This window comes from Perna viridis, chromosome 10 (genome assembly GCF_037379345.1).
Source record: "Perna viridis isolate PV_CMFRI_1.1 ecotype Kerala chromosome 10, ASM3737934v1, whole genome shotgun sequence".
Taxonomy (NCBI): domain Eukaryota; kingdom Metazoa; phylum Mollusca; class Bivalvia; order Mytilida; family Mytilidae; genus Perna; species Perna viridis.
In genome coordinates, this window is record NC_142454.1 from 41,016,909 (window position 1) to 41,044,621 (window position 27,713).

At 32.8% G+C, this 27,713-nt stretch overlaps 2 protein-coding genes across 4 annotated transcripts in view; both read left to right on the forward strand.

The window, feature by feature from the left end:
* The window catches only part of LOC148605802 (uncharacterized), a 31,112-nt gene extending 25,326 nt beyond the window's left edge, over nt 1-5,786 (forward strand). For all 3 annotated transcript variants that reach the window (XM_088549068.1, XM_088549069.1, XM_088549070.1), the window contains 6 exons: nt 847-961; nt 1,396-1,457; nt 1,952-2,191; nt 3,148-3,204; nt 3,731-3,874; nt 4,617-5,786. In XM_088549068.1, the coding sequence (XP_088405194.1) occupies nt 847-961; nt 1,396-1,457; nt 1,952-2,191; nt 3,148-3,204; nt 3,731-3,874; nt 4,617-4,736 (738 nt within the window). In that variant the 3' untranslated portion in view covers nt 4,737-5,786. The remainder of the gene's footprint in view (nt 1-846; nt 962-1,395; nt 1,458-1,951; nt 2,192-3,147; nt 3,205-3,730; nt 3,875-4,616) is intronic.
* A 2,676-nt stretch (nt 5,787-8,462) lies between these two features.
* On the forward strand, nt 8,463-24,599 carry LOC148605803 (uncharacterized). Its single transcript, XM_088548955.1, has 5 exons — nt 8,463-8,629; nt 13,895-13,966; nt 15,871-16,044; nt 20,782-20,970; nt 21,994-24,599. The coding sequence occupies exons 1-5, from the start codon at nt 8,572-8,574 to the stop codon at nt 22,257-22,259; spliced, it is 759 nt and encodes a 252-aa protein (XP_088405081.1). The 5' UTR covers nt 8,463-8,571; the 3' UTR covers nt 22,260-24,599.
* Nucleotides 24,600-27,713: the final 3,114 nt, after the last annotated feature.

Here is a 27,713-nt window from a genome sequence, read left to right on the forward strand (position 1 = left end):
TGTCTTATTCATTAATAATGATTTGTAGGTGTTGGATGATGCTAGAGAGGATTCCCCGAGACCTCCTGGGTTTTCTTTTTCAAGATGTAATTCTTTCGCTGAATCTATGGGTGTTATTATTGGAGTAAGATATACTTGGGATTTGAGTTTTGAGTGGACTCACTGAGTGAAATCATGAATTGTATGCACTATTTCTATAATGTAATAGAGTGGAAAGAACACTAATTTTTGCAATTAAAATGGATAGTTGTAACATTTCGTCTGTTGTGTGCATTACACTTCAATTAATGTCAGTGTTTAGAAAATTTTCTGAATTATTCATTTAATTTTAGATTTTTTTTTAACAAAGTTTATGTTGGAATTATTTATAAAAGTTATACACTACAAAACAGGATATGATATACCAATATAGTGTTGTATATGGCACCAAGAGTAAAAAAAAACCAGTTAGGTTCTTTATTGAATGCATTTACTTACGTCACAGTTTGAGTTTTGGGTTTGTCACAAGTGGTAACAAGAAACAAAAATTACATTTTATTCTTGACAAAACGGCAATGAATAAACAGTATTGCAGAATTTTCACCTTTTCCGATTTATTTTGAAAAGTAATTACAAATGAACTAAAGAATAAAAATGCCCATTTTGTAAGATAACACACTTGCTATTTCCTTTTCCTTTACTGAAAAATAAAAAAAGTAGACCTTTAATTATTTGTACTTTGACATAAAATTTATAAAAAGGGTAAGTTAGTCTCGTTCTAGTTCCATTTTCGTTACTGGAATTTCCTTTGTATTGAAATCCAAAGACTAATCCGCATTTTATCATTCACTTAAAATAACATTTTAGATTACAAAACGTCATAGACCTTCCATTACACAGCTAGCGAAAAAACCTGTATCAGCAGACCCAGCTCTTCTCAAGAAAAAATCAAAACGGACAAAGAAACCGAAATCTGTTAAAGGTATATAAAATAATTGATTAATAGATTAAGGAGGTAGACCTAAGGTAAGGGACACAACTCTTTAAAATCATTGGAACGTTTGTATTCAGGCTCTATATCAATCTCATGTAAGCATCAAAGTCACTTGGATTGATTTCATTCCGTTTCAATTGAAAGCTTGAAAGGCTTAGGTGAAATTGAATTGATTCAAACATATCACTGATTTCAAGAGTTGTGCCCCTTACCCCAGGTCTACCTCCTTAAAATTCTATATTTCCCAAAAGCTTGCTCTTCATGTTTGATGAGACATACCTTTTTTCAATCAGTTTTTTCATAGAATATGATAAGACTTTTGATAACATATTTGCAAAGACATTGAATCGCTTATGTATAGGCACTAACATTTCTTGATCTTACCAAACTTTCTAAAAACCTAATGTAAAAGTTACATATAGTTTCAGAGGAAAGGACTGCACCTGACACAGAAGACAAGAAACCACCAACAATAGATGAAAATGTATGTACCAAATTAATGTCAGTTTATTTATTTCTCTGTACCACCCCATTTGCGCGAGTTAAGCATTTGTTACCTACAGCATGTCGCACTGGCATACATGAATTCTTTTGCTACCATGGGACGCTATTAAACATGATAACCAACCATTGATATCAGCAATACCTTTACCAACCATTGATATCAGCAATACCTGTAGCAACCACTGATGTCAGCAATACCTGTACCAACTATTGATATCAGCAATACCTGTACCAAGTCAGAACCATTTCACTTACATTTTCACCAAGACATTCTGCGCTCAGTGTTGGCTAATTTTGCAATTTCTTGTGACAGTTGGCTTTAACTACGTTTTGGAGATATATTCACAATATTTTAACGAATGGAATTTAAATGTCTTAAGGCTGTCTGTAATATAGTTTAATAGCAAAATAGAGAGGAGAGAGAGAGAAATGTTGGTAGTTAGAAACATCTTCATTAAATACTTTTAATTTTAGGTTTCGATCCATATTGAGGATAAGAAAGAAAAACTATTTCCTCCAATTATAGTAGAACCACAGACAAATACAAACACAACGAAACTAGACATTAAAGACAATACATTTAAACCACACGGAACTTATCTTACGAGGGAGAAAACAGATTTCGATTCCGTATACTGCAATAAACAAAAAAGAGATTCACAGTTGAGAAAAACATACCTACAATTAGACGTGCTTAGAAGAGGAGACATTTTTGTAAGTATTTTGAAAACTGTAACTCGAGTATTTATTGGTGTGAATTTATTAATACGATATTTCACTTAAGACTAAAAACCAATTTTTAAATTTGCCATATGAAAAATATCACGCTTCTGTAGTATCAATACATCGATATTGCAAATTTTGTTATTGCATTTGTGACCATATTAACACGTATCTAATTATTGCAATAATAAAAAGAATGCAATAATGCAATAATGTCAAAGTACAGTATGCTGGAATGTTTATTTTTTTTTATTTCATATGTTTGTTACTAATGCAGTATTCATACAATATAAGTACCAGTCCATCTAATATTCAGACACTGCCAATAATAGAGGTGATTCATAGTATAGAAAACCCCACCGAGCGAACGATGCTTTGACATGCATGAATCACCTCTTGCCTGAATTTAGCTGGCATTTTTGACATGCATGAATCACCTCATGTCTGATTTTAGGTGGCTTTTTGACATACATGAATCACACCCTGTCTGATTTAAACCATTCTTATTGTATGGATCGTCATATACCTATTTCCAGCTAAAATCATTGGTAAAAATATGTAGTCGCTGAACTATTTTGTTCAGTGGTATCTCTCTATAAGTAATCCTAAAAGCTGAGAATAAATTGATAATATTGTGAAGGAAAAGTGAAATTTAGTTGAACACTTGGCCATTTCTAACACTGCGAGTGAAATAGTCCACTTACCAAATTATTATAGTAACGTATAGAGTCTATTCACTTGAACAACAAATGTATGAATTTAACTTTCCGTACGTTTTATTTTTTTCTAATGAGAGCACATTAGATATGTCCTAACTCACATTTTCAATTTTTCACTTTTCAATTTCATATTTTGCCTTGTCACAGTAGTTCATATTTTGCCTGATTTTAATCCATAACAACTTTCACCTTTTAATCAATTTTACCTTTCCTGTACCAATCTAACAGGGTTTGGATTCAGTATCCAGAAAATTTCAAGGTTTACCAGATCATGTAGAGGAAGAGGTAGGAATATGTATATTTCTTAATAAAGCCAACTCTAAATAATTGATCGGTTCTCAGGACAGACATCATCTTGTTCAAAGTTGCCTCGTAAAATGGATGAAAGCTGTAAAAATCTTTTTATATTTTGATAAATGCAGAATGCACCATCATCAATTTTGTTGACTATCGAAAATGGAACAATGTCTCCCTCTCTCATCGACATTTTATGAAAACTTGTAAATGTCTACAAGGAAATGATTTTAAAATTTTATTTGTAATAAAATTACTGATTTTTTCTATGGATTGTTCCCCTTACTACAAACTATTAGCGTAATTGATTTTTCCCCAGTGCAGTATCGTCCATACTTAGTAAAACCCATGCAAGCTGTATCTCGAACATAACTTTTCCCTGAATGTATTGTTGTATCAGTTTGTGCATAGGGTGTTGGTTTTTTATTACTACATGTTTGAATTCATTAATTCATTTCTGACTATTGTTGCTTCTACTATTGCAAAATGTGTATTTACTGGAATGATTTGTTTTCAGGGATTAGAACACCTCCATCCAACGTTGGCATCAGAACCTAAAGGTGTATCATTGGTCAGTGATGGTGCAGAGGTTATCAGAATAAGCAAGAGATTCTTTTTGTTACATGCTAAGAATAATACTATGTTGAGAGTAGAAACAATGGTAAGATTTGACTAGTGGAATAAGTAGTAATAAAGTACTAACTTAATTTCTTTAAAATCGACAACAAACCTTTTCAACTTTCTTTCTAACGATGGACACCCATTTAAAGTGTGACGCCCGACTCTTTATAGTGAAAAATAAACAAAAACCCACAAAACCTATAGTGAAAATCTGAAATGCGGTATTAAATTTTCGCGGTCTTCATTATTTTTTCAGTCAATAAATACGTTCTACGTGAGATAAATGTGAAATATCTGTACCTTAATTTGGCGACCTTTCATTTTAACGATTCCCTCAACCGGGCGAAATATTCCCGCTATACGGTTTAAGGTCTGTATAATCGCTTTGAACCAGTATTGTGGTCTAGTTTATGTCTAAACGCGTTTATTAAAGTCATTGGCGTCAAAATATTCTTGACAAATGCTGATTATTATAGTTTATTGTTGTGAAAAATGACGAGTTATTATATAATTCTGTATGATTTATAACAAATAGATGTGTACCTGGAAGGTGAATTGTTTTGTCCTAATCTGTATTAAGGTAGAGCTAGTACTCCTTTCTCAGCATGTTATTATATGGCAAAAATGAATTCCACGTCTGATTTTTCTTGCAAACATGACCTTGAATTTATTTGTAAAAAAACATGTTAGTAAAAGATTCAATAATAATCATAACTCTTTTTTCAGCATCGGTAATATATGACTCGAGATGAGCTATAATCATAATAACTATTTGTTTTCAGCATCGAGAATATATGTCTCCAGATGAAGCCAGAACTTCCCTTTACACATCAGAAACATGGAATCAGTATAAGTCAGAACTAATGAAGAGGATGGTCAGTGCCTTATCATCACGAACATAATCAAAATGAATTAATTTATTTTGTTGACTTTATTGTGCCAAGTGGCTATTATTGTGGCGATCATATGCAAAGGGGGCTAATGTTGTTATTTGTTAAGTGACTTATTCTACCAAAGGGAGACAACTGTTCCTTTGTGCTATTTGGCTATTCTATGGCCGTACATGTTCGAAGTGGTGTATGTAAATGTTGTTTGTACTAAGTAACTGCGTAAGTACTATAATAATTGCGTCGATCATGTATGCAAGGTGGACCTACTTTTTTTTCAATTTCAGTACTGTTAACCGGGAAATTTTTGCACCGTTTTTTTTAGCGGTTTCTGGGATCAGTCTCCTTCCGCACAGCTTAAATGTTCTTCAAAGACAGTTTAATTTTTCTCGTAAGAGGTCTTACCGCAAAAATAGTGAAAATAGCGATAATAAAACTGCCGCAAAAAAAAAATTCAACGTTTACAGTATTTTTTTTAAAGGTAATGGAAATCAGTTAACCGTCATAGCTTTGGGTGATCATTAAAAATGCTCAAAAGTGATATTTCTACTCTCGGTCAATTAAATCAATATACTATAGATAGGTTTGTCTTTTTTGATAAATCGGATCACGAAATGGATATTCGTTATTTACACACAATAAATAAAGGGTGATATTTATGATATAAATGAATATTATTTGAACAATTATTAGGTAACATTGTGTCTTTCAATATCTATGTTGGTCCAATAGAGGAAAGGATAGTCACTCAGGCCTGAGTTTCATAAACAAAATCTCAAGTTAAGATTTTCCGCAAATACTCGTGTTTCCTCGTATCTTCGATTTCAAGTGATTTGATTGGTCAAAATGATTTGAGGAAAATTTCAATTTGTTATTCTTTATAAAACCAGGCCCTGTACACATAAATTTTAGTGCTATATTGTTGTTACATTGAAAAACTCTAACCTGTAATGTTAATTGTTATGTTTTCTTTCGAAGAAGGCAGTTTGTCAACTTGGTGCTTTTTTATTTATTATGAAGTATTATATATGAATTCTCTTGGTAAATAAAAATGTAGCACATGTTTGCATAGGTATTTGTTTTGTCAAACAAATGAGCGTTATTTTTTCAGACGATTGATATGGAATCCTAAGGCTGTTTAATACAATATTGAAATCATGAATACAGTTTTAAACTATTCGATAATACGAACGCGAACTTTTAATGTAATCATATGTACTTTATGAAGTGAAATAATACAAAAGCAACAAGGAGTTTTAATCGTTTGTCCGGGATTTAGTTATCGGCATAAAATACCAAAGCGTCAGCAGTGGGATGATTCAAAGACGTCAAAATCCAAAAACATGGCCTGAACGTGAACACATGAAACAGAGATGATCTACATACACAATGTGGCAAACCGAATTTAAAAAAGATTAAACATAAAAACTGAAGGTAAGAGAAACAAGATGCCACAGCAAGACTAACACTAGTAATATGAACTCCCACAAAAACCGTGAGTGACATCAGATGCTCCGGAAGGGTAAGCATGTTATTCAAATATGTCAAAATAAAAAGAATCACTGGCCTCAACGAGGACACATGAAACATGTTCAATTACGTGAAAATTCCAAACAATAGGCTAAACGTGAAAGATATTAACCAATAAGACAACATGCATGTTTTCTGGACATTAAATCTCTCGATATATTATTTCACGACAATAAATTGCTTTATATTTTTATAAAACATGGCTACCTAAAAGATATGTTTATTGAATACGTTGATGTAGAGAAAACTGGGCAGACGAGTGGACAGTCCGACATACACTATAATCACGAATTACCTCTCTATTTCAAATTCACTATCATTTTTCTTACCTAAAATATTTAGATTCAACTAAAGTTTGGTGAATGGTTAGCCAATGCTTATCTTACGTTTGGATTTAAAAAGAGAGAGAGAGAGAGAGATGTGGTAAAATTGCTGATGAGTTGCTTATACTGATACTGGAAAGTAACAGGCGACCGTCATTTGCTTGAGCAAAAGGAGGAGACTTAAGTGGTATGTGCTGCTTGAATTCGATCAACGTACTGTAAAAATCTCAGAAGTAAAATGAGACACAAATTAATCAAGATTTTTGATATACGTACAGTAATAAAGTTGGGAAAAATGTGCTTTTAAAATTTTTACTGACATATAATTACATACTTGGTTCCAAATGAAAACATCGTAACATTTCCAGATAAACTCACCTGTCTTAGATGTATGACAAAGTTTTGTCATAGAAGTCCTTTTACTACCGGATTGACTTAAAGGCATCTATTTCCAATTTTCTATGCAGTGATCTTTTTAAAAGCTACTAAATAATATTAGTTGTTGAAAGCAGATATGTATCTTTCAATATAAGATTTATTTATTGTATTTGATTTGAATTAATTAATTAAAATAGTGTAACAACGGAAATTAATTTTTGAAAAGAAAAAAAAATCAATTTTGTTTACATTAGAAGTATACAACGCAGTAGATTGGCAATATATCTGATGTTGTTTTAAAACAAAAATGCTGGCATATTTCTATGCACAAATGAATTATAAAAACTACTTTTTACAATCGAATAATACTCAAATCCGTTACGATTTGTTTTTAAGTTTAAGTTTTTTTAAGAATCAGGCAAACAAAAAAACAAAAAAATAAATCAGAAGCATGTATGTGAAAATATCACCAATCTGATAATTTGATTTCACTCAAGGATGCTTTCTCTATTGGACAAGACCATTATTTGATCTCCGCATCACTGGATTAACTCAGAAACTTTTCAGTAGAATGTTAGAATATCAAGTGTTCTGCCCATTTTCAGTGCAGTTCAATGAAATTATATCCCAAGTTACCAACATCTTGTCTTTTTTTATTGACTCTGATGGTAGAAGTAGTCCAATGATGCCTGATTCTTATAGTTATTTACTTTCCATAAATAAACAAAACAAATGTTTTCAGGATGAAACATAAAAAAAAGAGCTGGAGTATTTGCGTTTTTGTGTAGTTCTGTGTAGCGAATACTTAATCTTCAAATTGTTACCACCGGTTAAGTTATTTGTCCTGTCCCTTGAAATTCCTCAGAATTGCTACTTCCGAATTTAAAGTCTTAATCTCATTATTCATTTTGAAATATGATATTCGTTTCAGTTTCAACGTAGTCATATTGTGTAGCATCAAACAATGTTGGTACATGCTTTAATTACAAGGAAAGGATAAAACACAATAACTAAATTATACTTAATGCAATTATCGTGTAGACAGGAAAAAACATTTTTTGCCATTCTCTGCTATTTTCTGTATAAAACTTTTTTACCAAACGATACTGAATAAAGGGCGAATCATCTAGAATATTTGCGTTCAATTAACAATGCACGAGAAGTACAATATAGTATGACAAAATGTAAATCATTCATATTCATTAATGTGCTTAGAAATTAAGTATTTATAGATTGCTTTATCTTATGTATTCAGAAGTTCGTGGATAGCAAGAATTATTGTACTTATTTTAAAATGAAGTTAAAATTGTGTCGTAAAAGGACAAGAAGTCGTGTACGCTAATATTCTGTCAGCTATTTTTTTTATTTTCTTCTACTCTGAAATGCTTTGTTCAGCCCATTCCCTATTTTCGTATGAATATAATGCATTATATTGACTTTCCACTGCACAATGTATCTATATTAGATAATGTATTGATAGTTATGTTCCAGTTTTATTTGTATGCTTCATCTTCTATCGCGACTAATCAATTTATACAATTGAAGGATGAGAGTTTAAGCAATTAGAAAACATTGATTTAACAGATTTTTTTCACGAGCATACGACGTTAACTCCTTGCATGAAAAAGATGTTGAATCACATATCTGAACTGATTTTAATGTTAACAATAATTGAAGGTAGGAAAATGCATTTTACATTTAAAGTATTTAGTAATCATTTACTTCAATTTTCTAAAACCCAATGAACTTTATCCTAACTATTTATCTGTTTGAGACTTTTATAACATTTAACAGTCAAGAATATTTCTCACTTCCATTTGTATATATTATCATAGGGTTTTGATTATCACAATTTGAAGTTGCACAAAACACTATGGCTTTAATAAAGCACAATATGGATCCTGGCTAAAGTATAGTTGTTTTTTAGTGTTTACAATCAAAAACAGAAACTTCATATTAAATACTTTGGAATAATATTATATGTGTCGCCGTTACTAATGAAAATCTAAATTATTAGATTCATTTTGTAAAGAAAAATATTTCTAATTCTCAATTTTGTGTTATATATCTTTTTAAATGGAAATCAAAGGTAATCAAGGGAACCAAGGTTATAGCGGTAATCAAAAGAATGTAATCCAGGGACAAAGACCAGACATGCAAAACAGATATACACAACAAAGAACATAAAGTAACTAAAATCATACGTACAAAGTAACAAAAGTAAATGAGCAACTCAGACTCCACTAAAAACTGGGAGCATGGACCAGGTGCACCGGTAGGGTAAGCGTCCTCTGCTTTTCTAGAAACACCCGCCGAGTTGCTCATAAAAAGTTAAGTCCGGGATAGACAAACGAGGGAAGGAAAACTATGACCTGTTGAATAAATCAGTTTTCATGGTGCTGATGGATACACCATAACGATCCACGAGTTCATGATAACGACCATAAAACTTCTGTAGTGATGACTTCAATCTTGTAGCAACATAACCCTGTTCCAGCAGCCTATTTGTTAGAGTTCTAGCGCGATACAAAAAGTCTGCGTAGTTTCGGCAAGCTCTGGCATAACGTATGAGTTGTGATATGAACACTCCATACGCAGGAGCTGAAGGGATGTTGCCACAGATGAAAGGAAAGTTGACAATTCTGAATGAAAAGTCATCACGTTTGTCGTAAAGTTTGGTCAATAGTTTTCCTTTACCATCGATTTCTAAGTGTAGGTCAAGATATGAGGCTGACTTCACAGTGTCTGTAGTATCCTTTATCTCAAGTTCTTTTGGGTAGATGCGATGTATCAAATTCCCGAAATTAGGATTGTTTAAAGATAACACGTCATCTATATAGCGGAAACTGAGATTCAAGGATCTAGCCAAACGATATTCTTTCTTTCTGATTAGATCAGCTATAAAGTCAGCCTCATAAGAGTGAAGGAATAGGTCAGCAAGTAAAGGAGCACAATTTGTTCCCATTGGAATGCCGACTGTTTGTTGAAAAACAAGTCTACCACACTGGACAAATATGTTGTCAATTAAAAATTCCAGCATTTTGTAAACATCTTCCCCTGTATATTTGGAAGACGATTTGGAATTATTTCTTACAAAGTATGAGGAATCTCTACCAAGAACTATGTATTTGTATCTAGGTGTACCATCTTTTTTGGGAAAACAACGATGTATAATGTTTTTAAGTCGGGATTTTAACTAAGTATGGGGAATAGAAGTATACAGTGTTGAAAAATCATAGGTTTTAATGCTATTATATTCAGATAATAGTCTGGAACTGATTGTCTCCAAAAGATCTTTCGAATTTTTCAGGATCCACATTGAATTAATACCACTACGGGACTAACAAGTGTTGTGGTAGGACTGCAGACCCTCTTTGTCAGTTGTAAGTATAGAAGTTAAAAGTTTTGAAAGAGGTTTGGTGATACATTTTGCAGATCCAGCTATGAAACGTTGTTTGTATGGATTCTTGTGAAGTTTAGGAATCCAGTACATAGACGGTAAATCACAATCATCGTCCTTGGTAGAGAGACCAAAAGAGGATAGCACAGATTTATGGTTTTCCACAATCTCTTCTTTGGAGAGAGTGGTAGCAGTGTAGGTCTTATCACTGCTATTACTTTCTACGTCTACCTCTGATAATAAACATTGGATATAAAACGTTTTGCAGACAAAAACAATGTTGTTTTGGGCTTTGTCTGCTGGTACGACAACATATTTATCATGTATAGTAGACAATGTTTTTGCTACATCGAGGTCTTTGAAAACTGATGTAGCCTTGGCACTCATTGACCTACTTAAAACTTTTATTCGTTTCAAAATTAAAGACCTCACGGCCTTCAACCACTCTGACAGAGAATCAATGTCTTCTTGTTCTCGTTTTATCCATTTTCTTGCATAGTCCTCGACGGCATCCATAAGAACTTTAAAGTCATAATTCCAATTTATGGAGCATGGTTCACGGTACTTGGGACCTTAAGAAAGGATATTACGCAGAGATTCGTTTTCGATAATGGTTAAATATCCCGTAACGACGTGACCAGAAGGACCGTATTTGAATGGAGAGGTTTTGCAAGAACAGTCAGGTGGTTAATCCTTGAAGTCCTCAATCTCGAGGTTCTGCAATAGCCTTTTATAATTGAAAATTTTGGATGCGATGGATAAAGTATAGGAATATGAAATAATTGGTATGGATTTGTCTTTGAAATATGGGGGAATTTTGTTGGTAACGTTTTTGTGATGGAGTATGTTAGCCAAATTAATTGCATCTATACCTTTGTTGACAAACGGTAGTGGAAGAAATGATCGTATTTCTTTATCTTGACTTTTCACACAAACTGGTTTAAAGAGTCTGTGGAAACCAATATCCAAAATGATGGCAACAATTCTGTATAATGATGAGGTGGGGTCAGAAACAGGAGTGTCAAGACTTGTTTTGTAAAGGGAGTGTAGTAGAGTGAGAGGTATAGAATAAAGTTTGGTTCTAATGTGATGAAGTCCAAGGGGTTTTTGTATGAAAGGAAGGAGACCATCTATGGAGACATCATGTAACTTAGGTGACGTATAGTGGCGATGGCCATGACTTTCCCGTCTTGGATTTTTGTCAAATAAATTCATCACATTTATGTTTAACAAGACTCAATATAAACAAATTTGAATTATATGAGTAACTAAAGAAAAATAATTCATACTAATGTTCTATAAAAAGCATTTAAAATAATGATTTTCTAGATTTAAGTAAACTCTATATAAAATCGATTTTACAACGCAACACAACGCATTTTTATAATGCATTTTTAAATAAAATAAATTATAAATTATATGATTACTACATACTAATTACAGGTGTACAGTTAATGTGAATAGTTAATATCAAAGTAAATTTCAAAGAGAACTTGATTGAAGATTAGAGATCCATGGGTGGCCTTTAGCTGATATTTATCCCCGTTGGGTTGTTATTTCTATGACATATTCACCATATCCATTCTCGTTATATTGATTAAAGATGCATTTATGTTATGAAAAAAAATAAGTATTCAATACTAGTGAACTTAAAAACAATTCACTTCTTGTCCTGTTCTAACATATGTGTTTAACATAAAAGATATACAAATCGTGTTTCTCACTCCCTAATTTACAGAAATTCGTATATCCATATAAATTATGAGATGTGGTACGATTGTCAATGTGGATATCCACCATTAATCAAGTAACAAACAATTAAGCTCGTACAGGTCACTACACGGTCTTTAATGATGAGTAATTCATGACATTCAAGAATACATGTTTCTAAATATTACTTGTTCAATAAGTTCACGTTGAATTCTATGGTTACCCTACTGGTGCATCTGGTCCACACTCCTAGTTTTTAGTGGAGTCCGAATTGCTCATTGACTTTTGTTACTTTTTACGTATTTTTTGTTGTTTATCTATTTCCTTGTTGTGTGTGTCTGTTTTCCATATCAGGTTTATGTTCCTGGGTTACATTCTTTTAATTTATAGAATCTTTGTCCCCGTGGTTATTTGTTATACATAACTATTCATATTAATGTATTATTGGAATAAAGAAGGATAAGTTTAAAGTATATTCGTATTTAGTCCTAACAGTTGTTGTAGGTTACCATTTTTCAAAGGTTTAACGTAGCAAAAGGATAGCCTTTAAGTTCGAACAAGTAAGTTGTTAGAGCATATAAAAAAATATATTGCAATCGTTCTATTTGAACAACCAATATGTGTAGACTGTATATTCACTGGTAATATACGGTCACTGACAGTATATAATACTTTGGACCCACCGAGTTGCATGACCTACCTGTTTATCGTAGCGTTACTATCGGGGAGCCACAATTGCAAGTAGGGAAGAAATGTAAAAATCAAAGACTGAAATCTTCAAAGTCGCTTATCGTCAAATATTCTCTGTCACTGATTTTGACTTATTTTTCGACATCCGAAATGGCACGAATGCGATATGCTCCAAAATCGGTTGACCTCCGCTAAAATCTTGGTTCCCTTGATATGATTTCGTACTCTTTCGTAACCGTGATGACCCGAATGTTTTCAGTTACCAATGGCTACATCTGGATATCGGGGTCCTGATAATATATATGTAAACTTCCCGTTCTCATACAAGCAAAGAAAAAAAAGCATATGTATGATATTTTTAAAAGAGGTACGTTGTAGAGATTGGGTCGCTTATGATATTGACCAGGGAACCAGATTAGGAACCAGATTAAACAACTGTCAATGAATATTCATAGATATCGAAGTCCTGCTTATGTATGTGACCCTTATAGTCTTGTAACGAGCCACTGTTCCTGAATCGGAAACTGGGTAATGTTCAATGCGAACCGATCATTTCATGTAAATTCCTCATACAAGCAACAAACACACGTAGAACACATGTATATGATATTTAAGAGGTACATTTTTATCTCGTATGAAGCTACCATTATGACGCTGTGGCGGTACAGTTCTGCCGCTTACGTGGAGTATAAATGTATAATAATGCAAATCATATGCGAATATAAAGTACTGAAATTACGAGTGTGCAAGAAGTCAATATTAGCGACTTAAAAACGTCTTATTAAATTATAACTTGATTAAAAAATGACCAGAATTATGAAGATATTAACAGTATATTGACTAGTAATTAAACGATATGCAAATTCGGCAAGAATCTAAAAACGCTCGGAGAGCCTCGGGTTTTACCCCGATTTTAAGCCTCGTCTGTATATTGCCTTTATTCGAAGACAATAAATTTTTATTGTCTATATATTCGGTTTCATGTCCATATTTTAACTTCCAAAAATACTGTTTTATTTTCTCCATAGAAAAAGGAACAGACGGGACATATAAGTGCATCTGGTTCATAACAAAAGGTTATGAAACCAGAATCCATATTTTACATCTACTCTGTTGTTTTAGAATGTTTTCACTCTTTGAAGGACACTGTATGGTTCATATGAAGGCTGAAAGACTTGAATTGATAGATGGTGTTCCGGTGCATGGAGAGATAGGTAAATCAACGAACTTGTCCTAATTTAATTACAGTAAATTTCTGAGATTAAGTAAATTAATACACTTTCACAATTTTAAATAATATTCCGAAGCTCAAATGAGCTCATTATTTCCTACCTATCAGAACTTCTTAGTTTGTTTGTTTGTTTGTTGGGGTTTAACGTCCGAGCAGCAATATTTCAGCTATATTCAGACGATGAACATGAAATTAATGATAAAATGAACAAGAAATGATGAAATGAAAAAGGAATGGGACACAAGGACAATGGGGTCGACAAATTTTGATCGCCACTGGAAATAGGGAGAGGTGGGTAGGGTCGGGCAATTTAGCCTCCTGTAGCGGAGCCCTATGGTTCCTACTCTGGGAGAATACCACAGTAAGGTTCTTTAACGTGCGAGGAACGAGGCATCTTTCCCAACACGGTCCACCACTATGGTTTGCGGTCAGGTTTTCCGTATTATAGCCTGACAACCCCAGCATGTAACACGCTAGGGGTACCCCATTCCACCACCTGTGGCACACATCCCAGTTGCTCTGTGGGTAGAGCGCCCTAGCCCCCGCCTAGGGTTCTGGGCACTATTTAGTCGCCTTTTACGACAAGCTTAGCGCTGCTGCAGGCCGATTCTTGTTACACCCGGACCTGCACGGGGGCAGAACGTCTTAGTATTTTTAGTTTAAGGCACTATGTGGGAGAATTTGTAATGATTCGTGTCAGATCCAATTTTAAAATATTGTGGGACTGGTTTTAGTTTCCAATATTACCTTATCGTTACAACTGTTAGTCCTAAAACTCTAAAAGGAGTTATTGTTCTGAATTGATATCTAACTATAGGTCTAAGCCTGATGAATGAAACAATTTGGCCAGCGGATTGATTCATTTTCGGCTTATAATAAAGATATATAACACCCGCTAAGTTGACCATAAAAAGTCAAGTCCGGGGTAGACGAAAGAGGACAAGAAAACCATGACACGTTGAACTAATCAGTTTTCATGGCGCAGATGGATTCATCGTAACGATCCATGAGTTCATGATGACGACCATAAAACTTCTGTAGTGATGACTTCAATCTTGTACCAACATAACGCTCTTCAAGAAGCCAAATTGTAAGAAGTCAAGCGCGATACAAAAAGTCCGCTTAGTTTCGGCAAGCTCTGACATAACGTATTAGTTGTGTTATGAAAACTCCATACGCAGGTGCTGAAGGGATGTTGCCACAGATGAAAGGAAAGCTGACAATTCTGAATGAAAAGTCATCACGTTTGTCGTAAAGTTTAGTCAATAGTTTTCCTTTATCATCGATCTAAGTGTAAGGTCAAGATATGAAGCTGACTTCACAGTGTGTGTAGTATCCTTTGTCTTTGTTCTTTGGGGGGTAGATGCAATGTATAAAAAGTCAATCATATATACAATGCAAATTTCGATATGCTGTACATGAGTTTAAGAGTAATCAAGGGAACCAAGGTTACAGCGGTAGTCAAAAGAATACAATCCAGGAACAAAGACCAGAAATGGAAAACAGACATACGCAACAAAGAACACAAAGTAACTAAAATCATACACACAAAGCAACAAAAGCAAATGAGCAATTCGGTTACAACTTTAATGGAGTAGCCTCTCTTCAGCAGCGCCAGAATCAAATACATAGGAAGATTTAAATCCAAACCTTAATAATACACAAGAAGTACTCAGAACAAGACTATCGAAATAGGAAGCAAAATTCATCATCGTAAGGTTCTACCATGTACAGTACAAGGAATGAAGCCTCAGTGTTTTTGCCATTTTGAAATGTTGATAGATATGATATATAAAATCTGATACTTCGGGGTCAGACAAGTCTTGATGCACGTTTACAGCAAAATGTAAGTACTTTTTTTCACGTATTTTAATGTGTGCTTCTCAGATTTTAGTTTAAGTGTGCGCAGCCTTCCCGAATGCCTGGCGATGTGTTCGAGGTCATCGGCCTGTGATATATTCTACTTCACCCAGCGGTCAAACATCTGTACTGGACTGCATGAACAATATACCATAGAACCTATCAAAACGACCGATCTTGGAAGAGCATACAAACCAAAATGTAAGTTAACGTCTATTACTTTCCTCAAAGAAATAAGATTTCCCGGTAAGAGCTGTAGCGCAAAAACAAGACTATTGAATATTTCTATGGAAGAACGTATAATTTGGGAAAAATATTTCTGATTTAAAGAGTAATCAAGGTAACCAAAATTCTAGCTGTGCGAAAGTAGACTGATCACAGAAATCGCGAAAAAAAAAGACGGCACGAAAATTTTCGGGTTTACAGTATTTGAATTAAAGCTATACATAAGAGTCTGGTAGTTTTGGAATCAGATAAACACACAATAATTAATCTGCTGCTGTATACAAGAAAATAAGAGTATAAACAATGTATTATGACGTTGAGATACTTAGTTTAAACATATTTATTTGCTCTAAAGTACAAGCAAGGGAATTGGACTCAAGTCACAACAACAGTTTAGAGTTACCTGCTGGAATTTCAGTAGAAATGATTTACTTTTTTCGCCGAACCTTTTAATTTTGAAAATAGACTTCACTTTGTTTAGCAGATCCATAAAAGGAATAAATTAGGAACACAAAACGTCTTGGATGTTTTTTTTCAGCGAATTACAGTTGCTATTGGAACTGTTATGGTTTTCAGATATAGCTTTTATTTTAATTTGTATCTAGCAAACACATATCAGCGGAGGTTTTGCTCATTGATAGCTACTATTTAGCAAAATTGTAAATAAACGAAGCGTCCAAAGTGTAATTTTATAGAATATTTTCTACGAAGAATGTATACCAATGGGAAAAGAAATGATGATTTAAAAAAAATGAAATATTTAAAAAAAATATTTAATAAAAAAATAAAATATCGTGGTTACCATACTTAAGAAATAATTCTTTGATCAACTTTGAAATTGTATTCCTGATATTTGTAAATTATTAACCGTACTTTAAACACTTTTTAAAACTTTATTTCCAAATTATTACAATAAATGCCACGAAAATAACGGTGTAAACTATTTTTGGAGTGTTAAATTTTTTTTTAAGTATTAATCGACTTCATTACGTTCAAGGTTTCTATGATTCTGTTGATAGTAACGACTTTTCTACACTTTATGCAGCGCTGCTATATGAACTTATTGAAGGAAAAGTGTCGTGTTTAATTATGATAAAATTTGATAAATCTGGTTCTCAATTAATCTCTTGTAAAGACTACGATGCATTTTTCAATGATTGCAGACGGGATAAATACATCAATTGGACATATTTGGATATGATCAATGCTTTTTGTGTTTTTTAATTGACAATATTTTTATTCGACTTGGTAGTACTCTATACAGACATGTTGTTAGTACTTCAATAGTGACAAACTGTGCTCCTCTCTTTCTTTTCTGCTATGAATCGCATTTCATGGCTAAACTCTTTATTAAAGATACTTCAAAACATGATCTGTTACATGAATTCTATAATAATTTTGAATAACTTGATGATATTTTGCCGTAAGTAATCCTAATTTCGAAAACAATGTTCAAGATATCTACACAAAAGAACTAAAACTGACTAAATTCAACAATACTAGTACACCTTTTCTTGATTTAGTTATTACATTATAAAATGGAAACCTTCCAACTAAAATTAATGACAAAAGAGATTATTTTGATTTTACTCTTGTTGATTCCTCATTCCTAGATGGTGATATTCATGCAGCACCCTCTTGTGGTATTCATATTTCACAAATGGTCCGTTTTGCTCGTATTTGTAATAAAGTGTCAAATGTTAATGAACGCAATTAAATTCTTTACAGAAAAGCTTTTGCACCAGGGATATCGATATCACGAAGTTATAAAAACATTTATTAAGTTTTTTTCACCGTTATGAAATTTAGATACAAATATATAATAACACTTGCAGGTTCTTACTTAAAAATGGAATTGCCTACTCAGTTTTTTGTTCCAATGGGAACAAATTGTGCTCCTCTACTTGCTGACCTTTTCCTTCACTCGTATGAGGCTGACTTTATAGCTGATTTGATCAGAAAGAAAGAATATCGTTTAGCTAGATCCTTTAATCTCAGTTTCCGCTATATAGATGACGTACTATCTTCAAACAATCCCAATTTCGGGGATTTGATACATCGCATCCACCCCAGAGAACTTGAGATAAATGATACTACAGACACTGTGAAGTCAGTCTCATATCTTGACCTACACTTAGAAATCGTTGGTAAAGGAAAACTATTGACCAAACTTTACGACAAACGTGATGACTTTTCATTCAAAACTTTCCTTTCATCTGTGACAACATCCCTTCAGCACCTGCGTATGGAGTGTTCATATCACAACTCATACGTCATGCCAGAGCTTGACGAAACTACGCAGACTTTTTGTATCGCGCTAGAACTCTAACAAATAGGCTGCTGGAACAGGGTTATGTTGCTACAAGATGGAAGTCATCACTGCAGAAGTTTATGGTCGTCATTATAAACTCCGTGGACCGTTATGCTGTATCCATCTGCACCATGAAAACTGATTTATTCAACGGATCATAGTTTTCCTTTCCTCGTTTGTTTACCCCGGACTTGACTTTTTATGAGCAACTCGGCGGGTGTTTCTAGAAAAGCAGAGGACGCTTACCATACCGGTGCACCTGGTCCATGCTCCCAGTTTTTAGTGGAGTCCGAGTTGCTCATTTACTTTTGTTACTTTGTGTGTATGATTTTAGTTACTTTTATGTTCTTTGTTGTGCATGTCTGTTTTCCATGTCTGGTCTTTGTCCCTGGATTACATTCTTTTGATTACCGCTATAACCTTGGTTCCTTGATTACCCTTAAACTTCAAAGAGGAAAATTTTAAATTTCCATTTAAAAAGATATATAACACAAAATTGAGAATGAGAAATTTTTCTTTTCAAAATGAATCTAAAATGAATGATTACATGCGTTTGATTACCGCTATAACCTTGGTTCCCTTGATTACGGAAATAGTCTATAAAACACATTCGTTCAAACAAAATCCAATGAGTATTTCGACAGCACTTGATAGATTTATTGGTAAAGGATTAAATTTTCAAATTATTGTCTATTCTTTGAACATTGTTTTCACAAATAGAGATATTCAACCCCTAATGGCGTCCCTAGTTAAAAAAAACTAATGTATTTTTGAGTATTGCACTACATCGAATCTTACCTAACTAGAACTAGTTATTACACCAAATCCAGCCAGCTGTAATTGTAGTGACTGACTATTTCTAATGATAAGGGTAACAACAAAATTATCGAACACTAATTCGATTCATAAACATGTCCAAAATAAATCTGGCAATATAGATATTACACCACCGGAGCAGTTGGTACCGCAATGGTCCTGACTTGTTACAGGCACTTCAGACGAAATGATGGGTTAAATCTAGGTTTTACAGCGCGCTAAACCTTCCTCTTCCACTGCGGCCTGACTATACCAGTGGTGATTAAAAAGGACAAAAAAAGACAATCGTTACTCATTGTTTTAGAAGAAACTGGGTGTTTATCAACCAAGGACTGATATCCAAAAAAGAACTTTGTAAGAGACCTTTTAATGCGTATTTCCTCGTATCCCTGATTCAGGAGTCTGTTACGCAGATATTTATGACGATCAAGGAAATCAGAGTAGTTAGTACCTGCTCTAGCGTAGCGATTCAAGTGTGAGATATAAACACCATATGCAGGAAATGAAGGGATATTGCTGCAGTGGTAAGAAAAATTTATAATATAAAAATTAAAGTCAACTAAAATTAAAGATGGGAGCTTTAATGGTATTGTCATTCTTTAATATGTTCTGAGCTAGCTTTCATGAATTGCGAGCGTTCTACAAGTAGATATCCAATTGTCTATATGGTTTGTGTTGAGGTATTCCATGGAGAGAATTGAATGTATTATTGAAAGAATGGTTGTTGTTTCAATTCATTTTTATCTTTAATTAGAGGGGATGATTAAGGCCTTCTTTAACTAGTCTAATCCCACCACAGATTTCATACGGATGTCCAGTCAGTAGATGTCGGTAATTGATGTGTCTTTTTGCTTGCTTTTAAAAAATTGCCATCGTTCAGTTATTACATTGTTGTAGGGTCCTTCCATAGCTTACTTAAAGGTATGTTTACACCTATTGAAGAACTTTTGGTGATCTCTAAAAGTATTTCCTGTTAGGTTATACGCTTCTGCATTTGTTACGTTTGACTGTATCCGTTCTTTTCAGACAAAATTTCTCCCAGCAGTAACAAGGTCTTGAAAAACACCATCAAATGTTTTATTTATTATTTTTTAGTATCTAGTATGACTTATTCACTACTTAATCATAATATTTTTATTTCATGGAGAACCCAAATGATGGACAATTTTTGTTATATGTTTTATTTAAGGAATGGCTGCTTTATTTTTAAGAAATAACCCCAATCACGCGGTGGTGGTGCACACCATACAACCTGCGAAGCTTGTTATTTGCAAGTGTGCACCACGGTAATTTAGGAATTTTTCCAAATATACAGAAAAAAATAAAGCAATCATTCATTATGATTTAACTTTAGTATCAAAATTTAACGAGTAAACCGTTGTAAAAGGTAGATGATGTCAAAATCATCTGGACTTTGTCCCTGGATTACATTCTTTTGATTACCGCTATAACCTTGGTTCCCTTGATTATTCTTTCTTATACAAAATTTTGTTTATGTGATGACAGAATGTTTTTCTTTATCGAATTAGAAAGTGTGTAACTTCTGAAATTAAATTATTCACAAATACACACCAATTAATTTTCAGTACGGAAGAAATGCAATCATGCTGGGTATAGATATATATGGGAAATCGATAAATGTATTCGTTTTTACAATGTAAAGGCGACTTGGGATGCTGCTTATGAAAGATGTAGCAAAGACACAGGAAACCTCGTTACTGCTGAAACACGATTGAAGGAGGTAGTTTTTCTCCGCCTACTTACCGAAGCAAAAGGTGAGCATTGATGAAGTTTATTGAAATAATCCGGTGGAATAAAATGAATTAAAACTCTAACCTTTAGAATTAAACTGTAAGTATACAAGTGATCTGAACAGACTCTTTAACAGAGGAAATATTAATGATAGTTTTGTTGTATTGTTTTGTCTATCTTGTCTATTTATGACATAGGAGTAAGCGGTTTTTTTTTTTTTAAATATAACATATGTACCAAGATTGCTTTACAAACAATTAAAACAATTAAAAACAAGCCAAAAAAAAAAAATAATAAACACGCACACAAGTCACAAAAATAAAAAAAGCAAAAGCAAAACAGACAAATAAACAAAGACAAACTAAATAAAACCCAAAACCAAAACATCAAAAACAAAAAGAAAATAAAACATTTTGGAAAAAGGGCTACACACGTTTTAAATTCTTATTTTTGTTCATATTTATTTCATAGTCGTTTAAATACTGAATAAAGATTCCAAAGTAAGATAGATAAAATGCATTCGTGTATAGTAAAGTTCTTGTTCTTTTGTTAGACCACAGCATGAAGATCAAAACAATATAAAAAAGAATATTTCAGACACTTTTTAAAGAATACATGATTTGATTTATTCGTAATTTTAGGGATATTCATCATCTAGTTTTTTTCCCTTGGAAGAGTAATCAAGGGAACCAAGGTTATAGCGATAATCAAAAGAATGTAATCCAGGGACAAAGACCAGACATGGAAAACAAACGTACACAACAAAGAACATAAAGTAACTAAAATCATACATACAAAGTAACAAAAGCAAATGAGCAACTCGGACTCCACTAAAAACTGGGAGCATGGACCAGGTGCACCGGTAGGGTAAGCGTCCCCTGCTTTTCTAGAAACACCCGCCGAGTTGCTCATAAAATGTCAAGTCCGGGTACCTTTGAATGGTGGTATACCTTTAATTATGTTTTGTAAACTCAGTGCATTTTATAAACTATGACTTGATTACTTACTAATATCTTCAAAGCCGAAGTTTTTTCTTAATATTTCAGACCAGTATAGCAAGTCTCGTTGGTGGATAGGATTGACCGATAAGGCTGTTGAAAGCCACTTTGTCTGGGTTTCTGGCCTAAACGTGACATATCAAAATTGGAAAAATGGCCAACCCGACGATCAAAGCGGTACAAATCCTGTAAATTCTAACGCAGACTGTGTACTCTACTTTTACAGTACGATGAAGCAGTCTTTCTTATGGTACGACGTCATATGTGGCGATACACACCCATACTTTGTGTGCGAAAATACAGATTTTGTTTGAAAAAGAAATGATTGTTAATCATTTTTATCAGCAAAATCCATCATAAGTTAATTAATTTCATTCTTGGAATAAAAACTCAAAATTCCCCTACAAACATAAATACATACTTATGCATGTCCCAATTTTTCTTTCGACTTTGTACTCTTTTTTTCACTCATTCTGTTAAACTAATCATACAGTATGTATGCTTTTGTCGAGTAAAACGTGCACTACATGAGCTTGACAAAAGATCTGTGTTATTGCTGAATCGGATATCAATACACTTTTGTTTTATTCAGATAATTTTTGAATTTTCTTATGAATATATAAATCTCATATTTATAATAAAACGGAAAAACCAAATCAACAACACAAAACAAAGACGATACAAGAAAACAAAAGCTATAACAATGAAAGGTAATAACAAAATTACCAAACTAATAAACCTAAGGGAAAACAAAGCAAAATCCGTATAAAAAATTGCAATATCAAAGCAAAATCGAAAAGTTGGAAATCACCGCAAAGGTCCTGATTTCCTTCAGGCATTTCCGATATAAATGCTGGGTTAAACAGATTTTATAGCGCGGTAAAACTCTCACTTCTAGAACGGAACAAATCCAGAAAGAAGTAAAAACATAACCACTAATAAACACAAAAAATGTTAAAAAAATTGAAGGAAATACTGGAAAAAGTTCCGATAATTTCTAATTTGTTGTATATGTTCTGTTTGCCTGTTGATTTTATAAATACCATTCATGCTAAAAGAGACAAATTGGTGTTAGACGTAAATTAGGTTTGAAATTTTATAGTTGATTTTTTAAAGTCTCCAATAATTCCAATTTTACATGTTCAGTGATTTGAATGAATCATTCATTAGTTTGTACCAGCCAGTCATGCTAAACCTACGTCATGTATTTGGTTCGTTCAAAAAGAATAAATTAAAATATTGAGAAAATAAAATAAATAAAAAAATATAACAGAATAAACTTTTTATATTGTCAAATATGAATAAATCTTTGTGAAATAAAGCATATTTACTATTAAATTGTAGCTGTAGTTTCACCTTTATGTAGAGTCGTTGAGAATAATTTCCTTGTTTGAGAGAGGGCAACTTTATAAAATCTATTTAATATGATCTGGTCGCTTAATGTTGATAATCATTCACTTTAACCTGCGCAATTATTTACAGTGTTTATCAATTAACCCGTCGAATTCAATTTTTTTTTTATTTCAAGGAGATAGACCTAGGGTAAGGGAAATAACTCTTTCAATCAGTGATATGTTTGTATCATATTCAATTTCACCAAAAACATTGCTTTACTTTGAAACAGAATGAAATCAGTCCGAGTTATTCTGATGCTTACATATGATTGATGTAAAGTTGTGAATACAAACGTTACAATGATTTGTAACAATTGTGTCCCTTAACCTAGGTCTACCTCCTTAATTTAGAAGCAGTTGCAGACCTTAGTTTGTCATTCTGTTGTTGCACTAGCGAGAAATAAAAATACAAGATTGTGTATGAATTGCACTTTGCAAGAGTTATCGTTCTTGTCTTGGCTTGATGTGGTTAATTGTAGTAAGAGTTATCAAGGATCAAGGAAACCAACATTCTGGTGGAAATCAAAGACAAAGACCAAAGACAAAGACCAAACATGGAAAACAGACACACAACAAAAAGCATAAAAAACAAAATATAACATACAAAGTAACAAAAGAAAATGAGCAACTCGTACTCCACTAAAAACCAGGTGCACCGGTAGGGTATGCGTCCTCTGTTATTTTAGTAAGAGATGAATGTGTGATTTTCTCCTGAATGGTTTCTTTATGTTGAAAGAGAGACAATCCTGGTGTGTTTCATTGAACACACAAAATATTTTAATGTGAAAAGTTAATCAATATTTAATGCAAAGAATACAAAAAATGGACCTATGCAAAATCTACTACGTTATATTAATTCAAATCAAACGTCTTCATTTTTGATAAAAAGAATCACATTATTTCTCAGTGGCAAAAATCTATTTTATGTTATTTTTGTAACTACATTTATCTTCCTATGTTGTTCAGCCTCATCTCATTTTTCATGCTGTTTATATCTATTGAAGTCTGTTACTTACTGGTGATTATAGTCTTGTCCTTGTATGATTCATTTTATTACAACAATTATAAAATGAATCATAGAAAAGACAAGACGCAGTTCAGGACGCTTAGACTACCGGTGCAACTTGTCAGTGCTCCAAGTTTTTAGTGGCGTTCGAGTCCTTTATTTACTTTTGTTTCATTGTACTTGTTATTCTGGTTATGTAATGTTCTTTGATGTATGTATCTGTTTATCCTGTCTGGTCTTATCCTTGTATTACTCTGTCAATACTATATGTTCCTTACTAAATTTAATTACAGTATTTGTTCAAATAAAATCATCCACAACAAAATGTAAATAGTTGAATTTTAATAGATCAAAAGGTGACCATTTCTGGTACAGGACTAAATTGTAAAAAATAATACAAACAAAACATGGAATTTACCATAATTTGTAAAATTGTTGATTAAATGCATTTCTAGAGAAGTATTGATTATTGGCGTTGCGAATGTAGAAAAAAAATAGTGAGAGTAAACAATCCTCATCTATAATTTCTTGTAAGCGTTCTTGTTTAAGCAATACACTGAAATCAGTGTTAACCTCGTCCTTGAGTTTTAAGTAGCAGTCTTTATAAGAATCGTGCATATTCTGTAAAATGTGGTGCACCCCAAAAAGGCTGTACATTTTTAGTTTTGTTATTGAGTTGCTTTAAAGGTCTATATGATGAAATATATAATTATTTATTCCAATCTGTCTGCTCTTAAGAGATAATTCACATTGAAAATCCAACAGTTTCTATTCTATTTCAGTGTCATTTACAGAGTTTTCTCCCTTCATTTTGAATTCTGCAGTACATTCTTTATAATTGTTATCTCCAAAAAACAAGGGTTATATGAAAAGCCATTTGTTAATTTCTGTTTATAAAAAATTATAAAACAAAATATCAAAAATAAAACAAATGTGTAGGCTTTTCAGGCATGAATCTCATTTTGCATAATTCTTACCTGGAAGGCTACTTAATACGTTCGTTTTAGACTCACGATCTGTCAAAATGTGTCCAAAATATTTAAAATGATAAAACTGAACATTTAAAAGTGTATGCATTATACAGGTTTTTGGTTTATTCGGGTTCGGTTTAGAAGGTTTTATTATACCATTTTACAAATAGTTATAACATATAAGTTTTTCCAGTTGTTTTGGTTTTGTTTGGTGTTTTCTTGATTTAAATAAATATGTACACATGGTCAAACGCTTCCTCTGCACCGGTATGTCTATTCTGTGTAGTACAAACAAGGAAGTAATGTTTAAAACTATCCTGAAACTATCAGAAACAATTACAGATCACTTAGCCAGTCTTACTTTTACATTCTGTTGTTGCACTTGTGAAAATAAAAGAAAATATATAGATTTAACATGAAGTTGACTTTTTGTAAAAACGTTCAACCTTGGTTCGGTTGATGTAACTAGCAGTCTTTATAAAAATCAGTCAGGATGTGATGGATGCATGTAAAAAACACCGAATTTAGTTTTATCTCTTTGTCACATACCCGGTCTTATCTTTGTTTTTCATTTGGTGGTTGCGCTTTTCAAATAAAAATTATATAGACTTTACATGAGATTGGTACTTTGCAAGAGTTGTCATTCTTGATTTTGTTTGATTTGGTTGATTTTAGTGGACAATAGTTTTATAAAATAAAGTGTATATATTGAAAATGTTTGGGTTTTTCTGCACCATATGGATTAGTACTAAAGTTGGGAATAAAGGTATGTGAGCATATTATATCATTGTGCAAATTCTTTATTTCTTTCAAGTACCAGTCCATAAAACATTTAGAAACTGTCAATGATAAAATGGTTCATGATGAAGAAAACCCACCAAACAAACGATGGTTTTTCAGTCCACATATGCTATATTTTCACATAACGATAAGCTTTTTTTTGCATTCAGATCTGCACTTAAAATCACTTAAAAAATCGTACATTCATCGCTCACTAAAATCAATCAAATGTAGCCAAATCGAGAACGACAGCTGTTGCATAGTGCAAATCCATGTACAATCTATATTTTTTTCTCAAAAGCGCAACAACCAAATGAAAAACTAAGACTGGTTAATATGTGATCAGTCACTGTCTGTTTTTTTTTTTTTTTTTTTTTTTTGTTTTGTTTTGTTTTTTTCTCAACTTATCTACAATCATATAAAATGAACTTTTCGTTCTCATTACATACATTTAACTTACGCCTGAGCTGGTAATTTGCAGAGAAAATGAATTGATGCATATGCAATCAGATGACGGAAAATACAAATCACGTGATTAGAAACAAACAAGGACTTGAAAGCTACACGGAATGATATGGTGCTGAGAAAAATATATCTGTTCTTCATATTATTAATCATCATCAAAGGTAGGTTTAATATGATGTAGTTACCAGGAAGTTATTTTTTGTGTTTTGTGAAGGATGCATAAATGAATTGTAGAATTGACTGAGGTTTGTATTTTTCAAACTTTTTTCTTCTTTTCTATAAATTTAATACATTTATTTTTTCAATGTTCTATAAGATATGATGATAATAGGTCAGTTAAACTTATACATTTTATGTCACTAAAATTGTCTAATAATTCCCTCCAGGTATTCCGTGGAGATAAACGAGCATAAAATTGAGCGAATTTTATGGTGCATCTGTTTGTTGCTTTAGTTCATTTTAATGCTTACATTAAAGGAAATTGTTAAGGCCTTATAAAACAAGTTTAAGGTTTAACCCCACCACAGACATGTGCATGTCAACAGGCAGAAGATGTTGGTCATCAGTGTGTCTTTGTTTCGTTACCTTACATTTGTTGTCGGGACCTTTCAGAGTTTTCTTAAAGGAGTGTTTACTACTTTGTATATTCTGAAAGTTTTCACTATTTTGTATAGGGTTTGTAAGTCTCGTTATAGTTTCAGTTTTCCTTCCGGAATTTGACATGTAGAACGTATTGAAATCTGAAGGCCGGTCTGCATTTAATTGTTCACTTCCGGGAAATGAAAACGCTGTATCACTATGCAAAATCTTCTATTTCTATGCTTTTCTTAACATTTTTATTCTGTAGAACTAGATATTTGTCATTTTTTATCAATATTTTTCACAAAGATATATTTTGCTTTTAACAATGAACTCAATGCTATGTTAATGACGAATCTCTATGCATATGAATGGGAGATGAGGACCCATTCTCATGAAATCACGGAGTCACGTGACGAGACTTACATACCCTATTTAGGTTATACAGTAAAGCATCTGTTGGGGTTCTCTACACGTGTTCTTTTTTTTATCATTGGTATAATGAAATCGACACCGACTTAAAAAGGACTCTGTACTTGTTTCATAGAATTATACGATGAACAATGATAAAAT

What these genes read in the sequence shown, in the direction of transcription:
- LOC148605803 (XM_088548955.1), top strand. Translation starts at nt 8,572, where the DNA reads ATGAAAAAGATGTTGAATCACATATCTGAACTGATTTTAATGTTAACA. An exon ending in AAGAGCATACAAACCAAAAT is followed by an intron (nt 16,045 to 20,781) that starts GTAAGTTAACGT and finishes ATTAATTTTCAG; the next exon opens with TACGGAAGAAATGCAATCAT. An exon ending in CCTACTTACCGAAGCAAAAG is followed by an intron (nt 20,971 to 21,993) that starts GTGAGCATTGAT and finishes TTAATATTTCAG; the next exon opens with ACCAGTATAGCAAGTCTCGT.